At 43.7% G+C, this 17691-nt stretch overlaps 2 protein-coding genes across 5 annotated transcripts in view; one reads left to right on the top strand and one right to left on the bottom strand.

Moving 5' to 3' along the window:
• HIF1AN (hypoxia inducible factor 1 subunit alpha inhibitor) overlaps nucleotides 1-7020 on the bottom strand; it is a 76250-nt gene extending 69230 nt beyond the window's left edge. For all 3 annotated transcript variants that reach the window (XR_006194756.1, XM_042909023.1, XM_042909022.1), the window contains exons 1-4: nucleotides 6828-7020; nucleotides 6296-6546; nucleotides 2683-2831; nucleotides 147-292 (exon numbers count right to left, since the gene is read on the bottom strand). Coding sequence is in view for 2 of the 3 variants with exons in the window: in XM_042909023.1 (XP_042764957.1) it covers nucleotides 147-292; nucleotides 2683-2831; nucleotides 6296-6546; nucleotides 6828-7004 (723 nt within the window). In the remaining variant the exon portion in view is untranslated. The remainder of the gene's footprint in view (nucleotides 1-146; nucleotides 293-2682; nucleotides 2832-6295; nucleotides 6547-6827) is intronic.
• Nucleotides 7021-7065: 45 nt separating this feature from the next.
• NDUFB8 (NADH:ubiquinone oxidoreductase subunit B8) lies at nucleotides 7066-16890 on the top strand. Of its 2 annotated transcripts, XM_042909025.1 has the most exons (6): nucleotides 7120-7207; nucleotides 11658-11826; nucleotides 12084-12210; nucleotides 13738-13837; nucleotides 14272-14427; nucleotides 16710-16890. In XM_042909025.1, exons 2-6 carry the CDS (start codon nucleotides 11742-11744, stop codon nucleotides 16800-16802), a joined length of 561 nt encoding a protein of 186 aa, XP_042764959.1. In that variant the 5' UTR covers nucleotides 7120-7207; nucleotides 11658-11741; the 3' UTR covers nucleotides 16803-16890. The 2 variants fall into 2 exon arrangements, with proteins under 2 accessions (XP_042764958.1, XP_042764959.1); XM_042909024.1 differs by lacking the exon at nucleotides 11658-11826 and having other exon boundaries at nucleotides 7066-7207.
• The last annotated feature ends 801 nt before the right edge of the window (nucleotides 16891-17691 follow it).

Here is a 17691-nt window from a genome sequence, read left to right as displayed (position 1 = left end):
ATATACGTTTGGGATCACCACAGGGGCCTGGATGATGTGAACTATACTGTAAAATTATCCTGAGTTTATCCGTGGGGAAGGGGAAAAACATGCCAACCTTGTATCCCAAAGGAGTCCTATACCCTCCTCAGACCACACAAGCTCACCTGGCTCTGTCTGTCACACGGGTGATGAACAGGATATGGGTACAGGCATTCAAACTGATCCGGAGGGAATAAAATGCATCGCTTGTAGCCTTTTATCTGGGCAAAGAAGTTCTGCTGCTCATCATAGTGAGCAGGTGTCACATTTCCTGTGGGAGGAAAGACAGGTCTTATTCAGAGCATTGGCTCTACTGCATAGGCTGAAACACAAGGCCCAATGCTGGAGAAACCCAGTCTGCCCTCTCAGCTAAGGGTTCCCAATCAAAATTTCAAGCAGAATCAGGGAGACTGCAATTACAACTCTCAGCAAATTCGGTGTTGCGCTTTCAGTGGGTAGTAAGTTGTTTAGAAACCATCACTGGCTAAGAGTTCACCATAAATTGGAGCAAAGCAAACTTTCATAAATGATGCTTCTGTCCTTACTAGAAGCAGCAGCGTATCAAGATAATACTCACAAGTCTGGCAAAGTAGTATACTGTGCATACTAGTACCTTTCTTGACTATGGTAAGAATTCAAGAGTAGGAAATTAAGAGTTAGAAACAACCGAAATGACTGGCATCAACAACACACACATAACTTCTTTGATGGGATTAACCGGTCATTCCAAGTTGTATGAGTATGTATTTGCCTGGAGTAGCTCTTCTGGAGCTCAAAGATTCTCAACCTTTGCTCCCACTTCAACACATCTACGGGACGCAACACTTCTTAGAGCAACAGTGGGGCTGTTAATTCTCATGAAGGAATCGGGAGAGTATATCGGATTCCTGAAGAGTGTGGTATAATTTTTATAAGGCTAATAACTTTATTTTATTTTATTTATTTATTTTTTTATACTTACTTTGGAGAAACAGAGTGAGACAAAGTGTGAGCAGGGGAGGGACACAGAGAGGAGACACAGAATCTGAAACAGGCTCCAGGCTCTGAGCAAGCAGTCAGCACAGAGCCTGCTGCGGGGTTCAAACCCACAAACTGTGAGATCATGACCTGAGCCAAAGTCGGACGCTCAACCGACTGAGCCACCCAGGCACCCCTAAGGCTAATAATTTTAAATGCCAACTTTTGGCACTGGGTGGCTCAGTTGGTTGAGTGTCCAACTTCAGCTCAGGTCACTATCTCACATTTTTTGGGTTTGAGCCCCACATCGGGGTCTGCACTGACAGCTCAGGGCCTGGAGCCTGTTTCAGATTCTGTGTCTCCCTCTCTCTCTGTTCCTCCCTCACTTGTGCGTGTGCGCGCTCTCTCTCTCAAAAAATAAAAATAAAAAATAATAAAATAAAATAAAATGCCACCTTGAATTACTTCTGCCTTAGTGTATATACGCTCCATCTACTCTTTTGTAACTGGGACCTCATCTGTTGTTTATTCTTTGCACAATCCTTGGGAGCTGAGGGGCCCTCTGCAGAGCATGAAGGTTAGAAAACACTCCCCAGGTCAGCCTGGGTGGGCCAAGACAGTCGCCCTCTGACATGCTGAGAGTTCATGTGCATCGTCAAAGATTTGCTCTCTCATCTCTACCTGAGGGATCCGCTTCTGTGCACTCTACCAAAGGACAAGAAGGCAGCAGCAAAACTCCTAGTTAAGTAAACTACAACTGGCTCCTGCCAGGTCAGTCAAGAGTTGCTTTCAAAGGGGCAGGTTAAGGATACAATCCATAAGCTGCAATGCTAGAAATCTTTATTAATACTGGCAGCAAAGAATCCAAAACTGAAGAAATGACAATCAAAGGAGGAGAAGAGACTTCAGAGCCCAGTGGTGAAGGACAACAAATAATTACTTCCTTGTTCAATACAAATTATTCACCATTTACTAAATACCTACTATGGGCGTGGCCTTCAGCTAGTGCCAGAAATAAAAATAAGAATGAGACAACGACCCCAGCCAGTAAGCAGCTCTCCATCTTCTGACTAGAGTTCAAAGGCTTCTCCTTTTATTCAAATGAGTAAGAAAATAAAAGAACGTATTCACATATTTGCTTGTGTATGCATAAAATCCGCTAGCAGGATACACAAGCAACTAATAACATGCAGATGTCTCCAGGGAGCGACACAAGAGGCTGAGAAACAGGAGTGGAATAGAAATTTATCATTACACACCTGTTTATGCCTTTTGAATTTAATTCCATAAATATATTAACATTCAAAAGATAAGGTTCAATTTATATTGAAAAAATAAGCTTGCCTCTTCTACTGGGATAAAAATCTTCTGAATATAGACAGATCAAATAGAGAACAGCAACCTTTTCAGGAAGATCCCTAATATCTGAATGTACACACGCATGAAGCAACTGAGGAAGGGAAAAGAACTCATTTTCTTTTTCCAGTGCATGAAACAAGCTTACTTGCTTAACATACATCATCTCATTGAATCTTTAGAGTTATTCATAAAATATTATCATGCTCCTTTTACAGATAAGAAGGCTGAAGTTTAAGAAAGTTAAGTGACTCGTTCAAAGTCATAAAGCAAATGACTGGTGAAGACAGGCCTTGAAATCAGGTTTGTATGACTCTAAGCTATGCTGCTTTCTGAAAGATTTCTTACCTTCCATGCCAATGAGCAGCAGGTTGGATGTCAGCTGTCCCCAGCCACGCTTTCCCTGTTGTTTATTAATCCAGTTCCAGTTAAAACCCAAGAAGTCCATGACAATCTTCCTGCCCACGGTGTCATTGAGCGTTTGCTGCAGATACAACCTATGTTCCCCGAGAAGAAGATCCCATTAGTGCACGTACACAGTCCCTTGGCATGGCCTCTCCACACCTGGAAATCCAAATCCACACCTGCACCTCCCACAGAACAGCTGCAGTCATGCAAATCTTAACCAAGACAGATTCTCTGAAAACTGAATCCTTGCCTATCCTTCTCTGAGCTCTGTTCAACACCAAACTTACATTTCAAAGAAGTGATTCTTTTTTTTAAAATAAGCTCTATGCCCAATGTGAGGCTTGAATTCACAACAGTTGCGTACTCTACCAACTGAGCCAGCCAGGAGCCCTTAAGAAGTGATTCTTAACCCTTGGTGGGTCACAGCATAAATCTAAGAATCTAAGGAAGGTTTCCATAAAAATGCACATACACGCAGAATTGCATAGATTCCTCAAAGCCTACTCATAGAGTCTAGAATGATTAATCAGCCTTGTTCCACAGACTCTCTGGGCCTGAGACATCCTCTTTGGCCCTCGATGGCCATTATGGTAAATTGTATTACTGTTCACCAAGAGCTAGTTCCCTCCCTGTGGGAGAGTTAAATTCTTCTGTACCCCTCTTGAAGCCAAGCTTGCTTATTTAACTTACTCTGACCAACTAAATGTCCGCAAAAATGACTTGTGTTGCTTCCAAACTGTAATGTGAAGAACGAGCATACACTACCACCACATCCCTTTCTCTCTGCTAAACAACTACAAGGTTTCAGATAGTAGCTGCTGGGGCAATCTGGGTCCCAAAATGAAAAAAAAGACGTAAGAGCAGAACCTCGACATGAAGTGTGGATAGAAATGCAGCATGACTATTGTTGTTATAAAGCTAAATAAACCTTTGCTGTTTCAAGTCATTGACTCTGGCTTGAACCCTAGTTTATCTTAACTAACTGAGCCACCTCTCTGTAGTAGCCTTCTACAGCTGAAGGCCTCATCAGGTTTTCTGCAGACCCAGGGCTCCTAATACACCGTAGAAGATCAGAAGTTACTTAAGGGATACGAAAACCCAGACACACTTGATCAAGCCCCACAAGAAATATTAATAAAGGGGCAAACATGAAGACAAAATGCAAAAGCCCCATCCTAGTCCTGAGACCATTACTTCAAAAGGCATATTGGTTGCCTGGGTGGCTCAGTGGATTAAGCGTCCAACTCGGTTTTGGCTCAGGACATGAGCTACATGTCGGGCTCTGTGCTGCTTAGGATTCTCACTCCTCCTCTCTCACTGCCCCCCCCCCCCACCCCGTCTCTGTCTCTCAAAATAAATAAATGAACTTAAAAAAAAAAAAAAGCTCAAAGGTTTCTCAGTGCCTAGAACCAGAATGTTTAAGACAATATTAACTAGAAATCTTGACAAGTTGTAAACACTAGCGATCTTTTGGGGGACAAGGAACCCTCAAGACTCGAATGTAACCTTCAGACTCTCTCCAGAGATTATAAAATATATATTCATATAAAAATTTTGCCAAGTAACTTTGAAAGAGGCAGAACACTCACCAAATGTGAATCCAAGCAATTCCTATTATAGCTGAACAGTAATTGGTCAAAAGAGCTCAAAGAGGAATCTCAGAATTCCTAGAACCTTAACGACCCGTACAATTACACAATGGAGTTGACTGGTGATAAAGTCAGTCAGCTGGTGTGGCAGAACTTGCACAAAGAAAGAAATTTTCCTTGAATCACCCATAAAGTACAGACTACACTCATAGCTTATACTTAGGCAAACTGCTCCCCCTAAGGGAAGTAAGAAACTTAAAGTGTCTAATTTTAAAAATTTGAATTAGGGGCACCTAGGTGGCTCAGTCGGTTATAAGCACCTGACTCTTGGTTTCGGCTCAGGTCACGATCTCACGGTTCCTGCGTATGAGCCCCGCGCTGGGCTCTGCACTGAGAACACGGAGCCTGCTTGGGATTCTCACTCTCTCTCTGTCCCTCCCCAGCATGTGTGCACATGTGTCTAATTTCAAGCTCCTTCCAGTACAAATGTTCATTTAGTGGAATTACACTCCAGCACCACTTAAACGCCCTCTCTCCAAACGCTGGGGTATGTGTGGATGTATGCACACACACGTACACGCTATGTTAAATCTGAAGAAACTAATGTACAAGATGATTCAGCTACAGCAGCCTTTGTAAGACATAAAGAACAGATCAATCATGGTTGAGATCTTGGAAACTCTTTTTGGTTAAAGTTCTATCATTAAGATAACTGCAAAGTATCAGGAAGCCAAAAAAAAAAAAAAAAAAAAAAAAAAAAAAAAAGACATTTTGAATCCATTCACTCAGCCATATGCTGCTAACAAAGAGTCAGGAAAAGAATTGAGGCAGGAGACTAAAGAGAAACCCAGAGCTGGATACCAAGTGTGCGACAGAGATGATCATTCACCATGACATACTCAGTGACAATTCCTAGAAACAATGTTATAGCATGGAATTGAATTCTGTCTGGGACCTACCTCAGAGACTGTCTTCGTTTCGTATATTAGAATAAGAGGAGAAAGAGTCACTTCTGTGTGTGTCTTGTGTTTGCTATCTCTAGTACAATATGAAAATCTGTATCAACCCCTCCCCCATTGAATCTGATCTTCCCTAATCTAGTGGATCCTGGTATCCTTCACCCCAGAATCATGAAAATCTATAAAACTTTCCAGTTTCAACAGTCCCCAGCCAGCCCAATATTTTAGGACACAGAATACAAACTGGCAATCTCAGGGCTAAATCCAATTGAGTTGTTTTTGCTTGTCCCAACCCCCCCCCCCCCCCCCCCCCCCCCCACCGACCTGCAGCATTTTTAATAATTTGAATTAGGGGCACCTAGGTGGCTCAGTCAGTTATAAGCACCAGACTCTTGGTTTTGGCTCAGGTCATGATCTCACGGTTCCTGCATTTGAGCCCCGAGCTGGGCTCTGCACTGACAGCACGGAGCCTGCTTGGGATTCTCTCACTCTCTCTCTGCCCATCCCCAGCATGTGTGCACACACGCTCTTTCTCTCCAAAAATAAACTTAATAAAAAAAATTTAACATAAAAACATATACAAAAAACAAAAATGCGAATTAGTTGCCCACATTTAAAAGTAACAAAAAACAAAAAAAACACAAACATTTAAGTAAAAATCTTGATTTCTGGCTTTTCTTGAAAAATGAGAGTATCTGGCAAACCCTGAAACTGCACTCCCAAATAGAAACAAGAGTCAAGTAATGAACAGGGCATATGCATTCAACTTCACTGTAGTTTTCATCTAAACAATTTCACTCGCTTTGTTCACCTATCTGACCCTTCCAGGCAACTCTCCCACTTTGTAAAGACGACGAAGAACTTCAGAGTTCCAATTCAAATCTAATAAATTCTCTCATCTCTCAAGCTAGAGAACTCATCCAACTCCTCTATATGCTCAAGCAGCTACAAGAAAGGAAAATGGATGCCCCAGATTCAGTGGGAAATCATGATCTGGGAACTTACCTTTCTTCCCCTCCTTGCTGCTGTATATCCTGCAGTTTCTCAACAAACTCATGAAATTTCATTTCCTCCCTGTTGGACTTGGGCTTAAAGTTCTGGAAATTAGCCATCTTCTTCTCATCGTAGTACAAAAACTTGTGGGTGCTGGCACTGTACACAGAGAAGTCTCCGTTGCCAATGTTCTCCTGCAGATATTCAAGGTCCCATTTCAGAGCAGGGTACACAAGATTTGTGTCTGTCAGCACCACAGGCTCCTAAGTGGAAAAACCAAGTGAAAAAAACAAATGAAGTCATCCCAAGGATTTGGTGCATTGTTGTCTCAGGACTCCAAAAACTTTCCCACTTCAAAATAATTTCTACTGTGAACAAGCGCGAACCCCTTAAGGCCCATGTCTCCTCGCCTCCCTCTCCATCTTCCCTTAGGTCCTAGGCGACAGCCCAGCCAGTCCCCCACATCCTTCACCATTCACCTTTGACCTCTCTTCTCAACCTGGTCCCTTCCCCCTCCCCCTTCGGGCGGGGCCCCGCCCCCTACCTCATTCTCGATAAGTTCCTCCGCCCGGGGGTCGCTCTGACTCAGACGCGGGATGGGCCGGGTCGGGAAGCTATAATTGCGCAGTTGGGACTCATCCCAGGCTGGGCCGGGGGCTTCAGCTTCTTCCCGGGGTTCTCCAGAGCCCGAGGCCACGGCCTCCGCTGCTGTCGCCGCCATCTCCTTCGCTACAGACTGCCCCACCGGAACCGGAAGCTCCGCCTATTCCGGATAAACTACAACGGAAACCATAGAGATGACTTCGAGAGAGAGCGGTCCGGAGACACAAAGGAAGCGGAACCGGGGCCTGGGGAGAGCTCCTCCTAATGGTGACCTACAGCTCTACATACTAAGCTCCGCCCCTGAAGACTTGGGGCCCAGAGGTTAGACCTACTGAATAGGGGTGATCACCTGGTTACTCAATCCACAAAATATTATTTCTGCTTCAGTGTGCTCAAGTCTACACAAGAAGCAGAGAAGGAGGCCAATTTAATGGGGCTTTCAACTTTACAGTCATGGATGGGGAGAGAAGCCAACCCTTGACCTAAGGAAGTCAGAAGGGAAAGGCAGATTGATAGATGTTGGGCAAAGTTTGCTCTGAAGGCCTAAACAAAAGATATATGGCAAGTTGAAAGACAGCCCAAGCAGGGGAGGGGCAGAGAGGAAGGGGGACAGAGGATCTGAAGCAGGCTCTGTGCTGACAGCAAAGAGCCTCATGCAGGGCTCGAACTCATGAACCATGAGATCATGACCTGAGCCAAAACCAAGAGTTGGACACTTAACTGACTGAGCCACCCAGGCGCCCATTTATTTATTTTTAAGAGAGAAAAAGAGAGAACAGGGGAGAGGCAGAGAGAGAGGTAGAGAGAGAATCCCAAGCAGGTTCTGCACTTACAATGTGGAGCCTGATGTGGGGCTCAATCTCACAACAGTGATATCATGACCTGAGCTAAAATCGAGTTGAATGCTTAACTAGCTGAGCCACCCAGGTGCCCCATTGAAAGATGTTTCTGCCACGGAACCAAGATTATTACTAATAATGGCCAACCATGAGTGTCTCACATTTTCCAACAATTTGTATTGGTTATAAAAGGCCTTCTCAATGACTTCTATTGCTTATTTAGACAGTTTTTACGGCCAGTTCTGGGAGGCCAAATTCTAAGATGGATCCAAAGATTTCTATCCCATCGTGTACGTGCCCTATAAGTTTTATAAGAGCAGATCTTATGAATATGGTAGGGTATCATTCCTTCAGTGAGGTTATGTTATATAGCAAAAAATGTAATTAAGGTTCCTAATCAGTTCACTGCGAGTTCATCAAAAGGGAGATTGACCCTGGGTGGGCCTGACCCAATAACTCGAACTCTTCCAATCTGGGTCTAGAGGGCAGTGACAGAAGCTGGAAAGATTTGAAGCCAAAGAAGTTCTCTCCTGTTGGATTTGAAGGAGTAAACTCCTTGTGGCAGAGAATGGCAGGTAGGCTCTAGAAGCTGAAAAAGTCTCCTGGTTGACAGCCAGCAAGACGGCAGGGACCTTAGTCCTGCAACTGTAAGGAACTGAATCCTGCCAACAACCACTGAGCTTGGAAAAAAACACAGAGCTTCAGATGAGGACAACAGCCCCCACAAATACCTTAAGTTCAACTTGTTGAGACCCTGAGCTGAGACCCAGCTAAACTGTGTCTGGACTTCTGACTCATAGAAAATGTGACATAATTAATTGGTGTTGTTTAGGGCTGCTACTAAATTTATGGTAATTTGTTATGCAGCAATAAAAAACTAATACACTAGCTTAACTATGTAATTATGCTGCATGTAACTATGCTACACCAAACTGATAATGGGGTTACCTCTGTGGAGGGTTTGGGGTTGTGGGTGCCAACCAAGACCCTAGTTTTATCTGCATATTTGTATTTTTACAAGAGTATATTAAATATGTAAACTTGGGAATTAAAAATAAATTAGAATAAGAAGATTCAAATTACTAAAATCAAGAATGAAAGAAGGGTCATTACTACTGACTTCACAAGAATTAAAAGGAGTGCAAGGGAATACTATATACAATTGTATGCCAAAAAATTAGATAACCTACGTGAAATAGACAAATTCATAGAAAGGCACATACTATCATAACTGATTTAAGAAGAAATAGAAAATCTGAATAGACTTACAACAAGTAAAGAGATTAAAATAGGAATAAAAAAACATTCCACAAAGAAAAGCCCAGGACTAAATGGATTCACTGATAAATCCTACCAAACATTTTAAAAAGTATTAACACTACTCTTTCACAAACTCTTCCAAAAAATAGGGGAACACTCCCCAACTATGAGGAAAGTATTATCCTGATACCTAAATGAGGCAAAGATATCACAAGAAGAAAGAACTATAGACCAATATCCCTTATGAATATAGATGCAAAAATCCCCAACAAAACACTAGGAAGCCAAATCCAGCATTATATCAAAAAGGATTAAATACCATGACCAAGTAGGATTTATTCCAGGGATGCAATGTTGGTTCAACATCTGAAAATTAACCGTATTAATAGAAGAAAAAAAAAATCACATGATCATCTCAATTGACAGAGAAAGCTTTTGACAAATTCCAACACCTTCCAGGATAAAAAAAAAAAAAAAAAAGGTCTGAAAGGACACCATCAAGAAAGTAGAAAGACAATGCATAGAATGGGAGAAAATATTTACAAATCATATAGCTGATAAGTGACTTGTCTCTAGAATTCGTAGAGAATTCTTACAACTTAGCAATAAAAAGTCAACCCAATTAAGAAATGGATGAAAGACTTGAATAGACACTTCTCCAAAGATATACTATGGCCAATAAGCACATGAAAAGGTGCTCAATATCTGTAGTCATCAGGGGAATGCAAATCAAAACCACAATGAAATACCATTCCTGGCCACTAGAATGGCTATAATAAAAAAGACAGTAACAAATGTTGGTGAGAATGTGGAAAAATTGAAACCCTTACATGCTGCTAGTGGGAATGTAAAGTGGTACAGCTTCTTTGAAAAAGAGTTTTGCAGTTCTGCAGAAAGCTAAACATAGAGTTATCCTATGATCCAGAAATTCTTTTTCTTTTTTTTAATCCAGCCATTCTACTGCTAGGTATATAGCAAAGAGAATTGAAAACATACATCCACACAAAAACTTGTACAGGAATGTTCACAGCAGCATAATTCACAATAATCTCAAAGTGAAAATAACCCCAATGTTTATCAACTGACCACTGTATAAACAAAAGGTTGTGTATCCATATGTTATTTGGCATAAAAAGGAATGGAGAACTGACACATGCTACAACATGGACAAACCTTGAAAACATTATGCTATGTGAAGTAAGTCAGACACAAAAGGTTACATATTACATGATTCCATTTATATGAAATGTACAGAATAGGCAAATCCATCCAGACAGACAGCAGATTAGTGTTGCCAGAGGGTGGGGGAATACACTATCAGGGACAGGGTTTCTCTTGGGGGTAATGAAAATGATTTAGAATTAGTGCTGATGATTGCTCAACTTTGTAAATATACCAAAAATCACTTTATTGTTACACTTTAAAACAATTTTTTTAACATTCATTTATTATTGGGAGACAGAGTGTGAGCAGGGGAGGGGCAGAGAGAGAGGGAGACACAGAATCCGAAGCAGGCTCCAGGCTCTGAGCTGTCAGCACAGAGCCCGACGCAGGGTGTCATGAGATCATGACCTGAGCCAAAGTCAGACGCTTAACCGACTGAGCCAGCCAGGCGCCCCTATTGTACACTTCAAAGGGATGACTTTTATGTTATATGAATTATATCATGATAAAAATAATTAAATAAATCAGAACAGCTCTGTTTCTGGACCCAATTAGATCAGGGCTTGCTTTGAATGAATGCAGGAATTGTACAATTATTTTGAACATCAACTAGAGATGCTCATTTACAAGAGGGCAAGTTGCTATGAAGTAGTCCTCCCCCAATTTTATATGTCAAATAGTTCATATAATTTTTATTGCTGTAATATATATTTGAGAATGTCTATAATAATGGATTCTGCTCCAAAACAGTGATCATACCAGAAGTTGCTGGAGATATGTGCACATTTATATTGCGTAAATTATGCAAATCCCACTTATGTGAAAGTGAAAACATATTCACATGCAAACATGATAATATCCCCCATTCTTCTGTTAAGCGAGTGTTTGTAACTGTGGTCCGTCCTGCTTGAAATCTATTTAATACAAGTCCTAGCCGATCTGAGGTTTTAGCCAGTCTGGGAAGAGCTGTTTCTGGTGCTAGGATTCGTTTTACATTTGTTGGATTGAGGTGACTGGGACATTCAAGTGTAAACACGAAGTAAAACTGAGGAGCGAATTTGGGGCCGATTTGTGTGTTGCACCATGCCTGTACGTGAAGATCGAACAACTTGCAGAACAGAACAAGAACAAGGAAGACCAAGGGCTGAATTTGAGGAATAATCACTTTTGGGGATGAAAGGAGGACGTGTCAGTGAAGGAGAGGAAAAGGGCAAGCAGAGAACAAGTTAAGGCGGACTCATCTCCCGGGTACTACTCCTGGAGGGGCGGGGCGGGTAGGTTAGCTGTTCACATGAGATGCTCGGGTTGAGTCCCCATTATCCTTGTAAGCGTCTGAGTCCCCTGACGGAGAAAGGGACACAATAATATGAAATATCAAAGTAGTGACTTAATTCATTTTCTCTCCTTCTAGCTTTCTGTCTCTATCCATTCGGTCATCTTCCCTGTGGCTTCCCAACACAGTTTAAGCCCCGCCCTTGTTGAACCCTTAAGACTTTCCTTCACTGCAGGCTTCCCTCGTCGCGTTTGACCCGGCTCAGCCGCCGTGACAAAGCCTTTGCGCATGTGCAGAGTGAAACTGGAGGAAGGTGAAGATGGCGGCGGCCAGGGCGCGGGTCCTGGGAGTCCGATGGCTGCAAAGGGCAGCCCGGACCGTGGTGCCGCTGGGAGCACGGACAGGTTCGCCAAAACGGGCGAGGCCTCAATGTGGGAAGGGGATGCCTGAGGTTTGGTGTGTCGAGGGTGGGGGGGGGGTGGGTATCGCGGATACTGCAGTGGCCGTGTCCGGCGAGGGGACGGAGGTATATCCACAGAGAAAGGAGTCAAGTCTCACCTGGTCCTTTGAAGCCCGGGCTGCCACAGCCTCCGCACCTTGAAGCCTTCGGGGCGGCAGGAGGGACCAGGTCTTTTCTGACCCGCCCCTTTCTGCTCTCCAGCTTCGCACATTACCAAGGACATGCTCCCGGGGCCCTATCCCAAGACCCCAGAAGAACGGGCCGCCGCCGCCAAGAAGTATAATATGCGAGTAGAAGACTACCAACCGTACCCTGATGATGGCATGGGGTGAGATGCAGAGTCTGCTGGCAGCCGGGTAGTGATGGGAGATGGCCAGCTCCATTGCGTGGCTCCACTCTGACCATTTTCCCTGAACCTTCTCGTGATCCCTCAGAGTCAGTGGTGTGGGTGCTTTTCTCGGTGGAGGGAGGTGGGAGGTGATGGGTGAGCAGCTGCAGCCTAGAGGACTTCAATTTTCTCCTTGGCTCAGGCTGTTTCCTCAAATGAGGAAGCCGGGATTTTAATAGCTCCCTCGAGGACCCCTGAATAGCAGGAACTTTCCTTGGCTTCATCCAGAGCGCAAGGTTTCATTTAGATTGAGCATCTGCTGGGCTCAGGTGCTGTCATGCAGACACGTGATCAGGCTGGAGCTGGACTCCTGTCTTGAGAGCCGTATTTGTAGATGGAGTACTCTATATTCGTGTGTATATCTTTCTTGTAAAAAAAATACCTTTGCTATTAGGGCTGTGGAAATTGTAGTCACTGTCAAGCGGATTAAGCAGCCAACTCCCCTACGCCAATCCACCCCCCCCCCCCCTTTAAATAACATCCCCATGGTTAATTATCTGGAGCGATTACCATCACCCTCATTTTCTTTCCTAGCATCGCTCTTTCAATAGTGGTTTTAGCAGCTCCTATTCTTCTTCTTGTTTTCCAATCATTTTCTGTGACACATGACTAGTTGTCATCATTTCCTATGCCTCTTATTTTGTTGTGGACAAGAGTAGCATTGGTAGCAGTCTGTATAAGCTGAAACTGGATTTGTTGGGGGGAAACCCAGCTTAGCAGGAAATCCCCTGAGGTGTTTGAGACATGGAGATGCATGCTAACTTGGTGGTTGGGAGCACAGTTGCCATGAAGAGAAAGCTTTTCTAATCTGAACCCCTTTTGTTTGTATTCCAATTAGCTGGGTGACCTTGGGTTCAGACTAAACTACAGTTTTATTTTCTGTCTAATGAGGAAATCAGAGTGATTAATTGCTAAATTCCCTTCCAGCTCTGACATTATAACATTGCATGACTTTTTGTTGTTTTTGAAAGAGGGGGACAAGCATATATGTTATAATGTTGCAGAATTTGACCTAGGGGCGTCTGGGTGGCTCAGTCGTTGAGTCTGACTCTTGGTTTCTGCTCAGATCATGATCTCATGGTTTGTGGGTTCGAGCCCACACTGGGATGGGGGAGGAGGGGGAATTTGGCTTGGGATATTCTCTCTCTCTCTCTCTCTCTCCCTCTCTCTCTCTCTCTCTCTCTCTCTGCCTCTCCTTCACTTGTGCACTCTCAAATAAATAAACTTTAAAAAGGTAAAATAAAAACCAGAGTTTGACATGAAGTTTTACTTACACTTTGGACTTTTGTGGTTAGTTCTGTGCTTAGTGACTATAAATTGAGATACTGATTTGAAAGTGGTTTCCTCTGTCCTTAGGTGAAGCAATTTTTTCTGTCACTTGGGTTCTTATCTCTAACATGAGGGGACTTTGAGTTTTCTGAGTGAGGCTGCTCAGAGCCCCTTCCAGAAGTTTTTCTGTCTCTCCAGATATGGGGACTACCCAAAGCTCCCTGACCGCTCACAGCAGGAGAGGGATCCATGGTATGACTGGGACCACCAAGACCTGAGGTTGAACTGGGGTGAGCCGGTGAGAAATCCATATCCCATTTGACCTTCCTTCCTTCTCCCTAAATCTTCCTGAGGATTCTTTCTTTATCTAAATGGCACTTTGCTGTCTAAATAACATTAAGGCTTTCTGCCCAAGGAAGCAAGGTCCAGTGATCTGAGATCTGAGGTTCCATGTGTGGTACATGGAATGGGACTTCTGGAAATAATCAGAACTATGTACTTTGAAAATTGTGAACTTCCATGATTGAGCTGTCTTTAGTCAGCAGAACCTAGAGCTAAGCCAGCACCTAGTCCTATATGCTAGAGTAGCTCACACTTGATTCTCAGAGTATTGTCCTGAGGCAATAGAATGCTTTTATTGAACTTTATATCAGGCTCTGATCACCCTTTTGCAGACCGCCTGCCATTTGCAGGAAGAGCAGTATGTGGTATTTATCTGCTTTTCTGCCTCAGATGCACTGGGACCTTGACATGTATATCAGGAACCGTGTGGACACATCCCCTACACCTGTTTCCTGGAATCTCATGTGTAAGCACCTCTTCGGCTTCGTGGCCTTCATGCTGTTCATGTTTTGGGTTGGGGAGACTTACCCCACCTACCAGCCTGTGGTGAGTATCTGAGAAGTGTCCCCGTAGGCACATTTGCTTAGCCCTGTTTCCTGAGGGAGTGAAGTCTGTAGAGTAGGGATCCAGCCAAGACCAAGCCTGTCTTCCTGGTAAGGCCTGTGGAGGGCCTGACGCATTGGCCTGGCACCAGAGTCAGAGCACTGCTCCATGCACACATCTTGGATCAGCCTAAGAGAGAAGAAACGGTTTAGGACTAGGCGAGGAATGAGAATGTGGAAGTCAACTCGTCTTCTATAAATGCTAATTTTGAGAGAGCAACAAATAAATTTACTTATTTATATTGAGGGAGGGATAGAGAGAGAGGAAGGAGGGAATCCCAAGCAGGCTCTGTGCTGCCCGACCGACGCAGGGCTCAATCTCACAAACCATGAGATCATGACCTGAGCCAAAACCAAGAGTCAGACACTCAATTGACTGAGCCACCCAGGTGCCTCTCAACTCGTCTTCTAGAGTTGCCATTTGGGGGCTGTACTCACTAATTATGTTTTAGCAAGTGATCTTTCAAGGTAGAGTCAAGGCATCTAGAGCTGAAACCTATCCTCTGCTGGAGGCATGAAGGGCAGTTCCCTTAGGGTACTGGAAGCAATTAAATATTTACTACAAGCATGGACCATTTTATTTTGGAGAGTGTAAAGGACACAGAAAATATGCTGTCTAGCTTTATGGGAGTTTAATTTGGATAAGCAAATGGTGAGCAACATTTGAACAGAGATACAGGAATTTGGCAGTTTTAGTGTATATATGTAAATAGTGAATGTGTGTGTTAAGACATGTGAGATGCTGTTAAAAAGAAGGATGGTGCTAAATACTAAAAATATGTATAGTCTTTGGATGGTGGGGAGAAGTTGGAGAGAACATTTGGGGCAGGACAAAATAGAATGAAGAGGAGAGTGAGTTAGTTGGAATGGAATAGGCATATAAAATATTCCTAGAATAACCAGCTGTATTGGTTACCTAGAGAGCTGCTAAAAATTCAGATTCCTGGAGAGCCTAATTCAGTAGCTCCATGGTGGGGTTCTAAAATCAATATTTAACAAGTTCCCAGGTTATTCTGATGATTTCAGAAATTAGGTATGGAAATTGCCATGTTAAAAAAATATCGTGAGGTGAGCTGATCAGTTAGGTTGGGATGCTTTTATTGCATGGCTAGGGATTTGGGCTTCGTAGCATAGTAAGACATCAATGGCATTAATAGTAAGACTAGTGGCATAGTAAGACATTAATTCAACAAATATTTATGAAGACCCTACTATGTTCCACGTACAGATTGGGCTAGGGGTTGGGGACCCAGTGATGACCTGGACTTCCTCTAGTCAGCACCGAACTGTGTTGGGTTTTTGAACAGAAAAATGACATAATCTAATGAAGGCTAGGACTTTAGGATGATTGATCTGGGAGTAGTCTACAGGGTAGATTGTCCGGGAAGGAACTGAAAGCAGGAAGACTGTCGTGTTTGCAGTTGGCTGCTCGGTGCTACCTCTGCAGAGATCATCGATGTCCTGATGGTAGCTGGCGTGTCTGTGTGCACTGACACGAGCCTTCCTACCAAGCCCCAGGGGCTCCAGGCTGGAGAGTGCACGTAGGGCTGGTGTGAGCACTAACTTCTCTTCAGGAGAGCAAGAAACACAGTGTGGCTCTTCCATTTTTCAGTTCTGTAAGCACATCACCCTTTCCTCCTCCCCTTGAGCTGTGTTCCCTGACAGCTGTTTGTTGGTAAAGCCAGCAGCCCCTAAAGCACGTCCCAGCCGTGTCTCCTCTGTGCTTTCCCCCACCGCTGCTCCTGCACGCCTCATTTGCTAGGCCACTTTAGTGGTGGAACCATTAGAGGCTGAGTGACTTAAAGGAGATTGAGTCTGTCTCGACCCCAGGAGAGAGTGGGATGGATGGATGCATCGTCTCATTTAGAAAGCGCTCTCCCTTCCTCCCTCCTTCCTTTTCTTTCTCTGTCTCCCTCTCTCTCCCCCTCTCTCCCCCGACACACTCTCACTCTCTCTTTCTCTCTCTCTCTCTCTCTCTCTCTCACACACACACACACACACACACACACACACAGTGTAGGCACCACCTCTTTTACAATCTAGGCTTTCTGTCTGCCTTGGGCTGAGTAGGGAAGAGGAGCAGTGTTCCTGCTGTTCTAGCCCAGCTGGGTCCGACCAGAGGCCACCTCATACCCATTTACCATGTGTGATTGTTAACTCAGAGTGGGGTGTAGCCAGGTATTGGCTGGATGTATGCTATCTTGCTGACCTGTGTTTTTTCCTCAGGGGCCAAAGCAGTATCCTTATAACAATCTGTACCTGGAAAGAGGCGGCGATCCCACCAAAGAGCCTGAGCCGGTGGTTCATTATGAGATCTGAGACGGCTTCATCGGCTTTGTGTCCCCTGACTTCCTCATTTCTAGAGATTTAACCTTAATGAAATCCCTAATAAAACGTAGTGCTGTGGTATCTGTGCCTCATTTCCCCAGGAATAGCCACTGCCGTGAGGACCTCATCCTTTTCCTTTCCTTTTTTTCTGCCTGCTATCTGTTCTCACCCCCTACCCACTCTGAGATTAGAAAGATGGGAGGGTAGGGGGAGTTAAGCACAAGAAAATGGTACTTTGTTAATTTTGCTGGGGCTGTGAAGGTATTTGAGGGTTTCAGTTGTGCAGTAGGTGGTAAGGGTAGCTTCTTTTCCCATTTACAGGGTTGAAGAAAAAGGAAGATATGTTCCTGACTTCCCAAGTTGGAACAAGATATATTTTCCATAAGAAACCTTTTTATAACGGTTAGGGTTTTTGTTTTTGGGTTTTTTTTTTTTTGAAAAAGTGCACTTAAAAAAAATTTTTTTTAAGCCTATTTATTTATTTTGAGAGAGACAGAGACAGCATGAGTGGGGGAAGGGCAGCTAGAGAGGGAGAGAGAGAATCCCAAGCAGGCTCTGTGCTAGCAGCTCAAACCCACGAAGCCATGAGATCATGACCTGAGTCAAAACCAAGAGTCGGACGCATAACTGACTGAGCCACCCAGGCTCCCCTAAAAAGTACACTTTAACATGTTTCAAGTATGTTATAGGATAAATAGGTGTTTTTGAACTCACCTGAGGCTGTGACTGTCTCTAATGTCATTTCTGTTGTAAGAGTACACACAAGTATTCCTTGTTCCAAAGCAACTTGTGAATCCTACATTTATGAATTAGAGGGTAGTTCAGTGAGTTATTCTGAACCTATGCATGGCTTTTGCTATGGTTTTTGAGGGTCTATCTC

The sequence above is a fragment of the Panthera leo genome, chromosome D2 (assembly GCF_018350215.1).
Source record: "Panthera leo isolate Ple1 chromosome D2, P.leo_Ple1_pat1.1, whole genome shotgun sequence".
NCBI classification, from domain to species: Eukaryota; Metazoa; Chordata; class Mammalia; order Carnivora; family Felidae; genus Panthera; species Panthera leo.
This window is presented reverse-complemented; position numbering and strand designations above follow the sequence as displayed.

Excerpts from the sequence above, each read along its gene's own strand:
- NDUFB8 (XM_042909024.1), top strand. The coding sequence starts at position 7,081 with ATGACTTCGAGAGAGAGCGGTCCGGAGACACAAAGGAAGCGGAACCGG. Across the intron at positions 7,208-12,083 it reads TGAAGACTTGGGGCCCAGAG|CTTCGCACATTACCAAGGAC; the intron begins GTTAGACCTACT and ends TCTGCTCTCCAG. Across the intron at positions 12,211-13,737 it reads TACCCTGATGATGGCATGGG|ATATGGGGACTACCCAAAGC; the intron begins GTGAGATGCAGA and ends CTGTCTCTCCAG.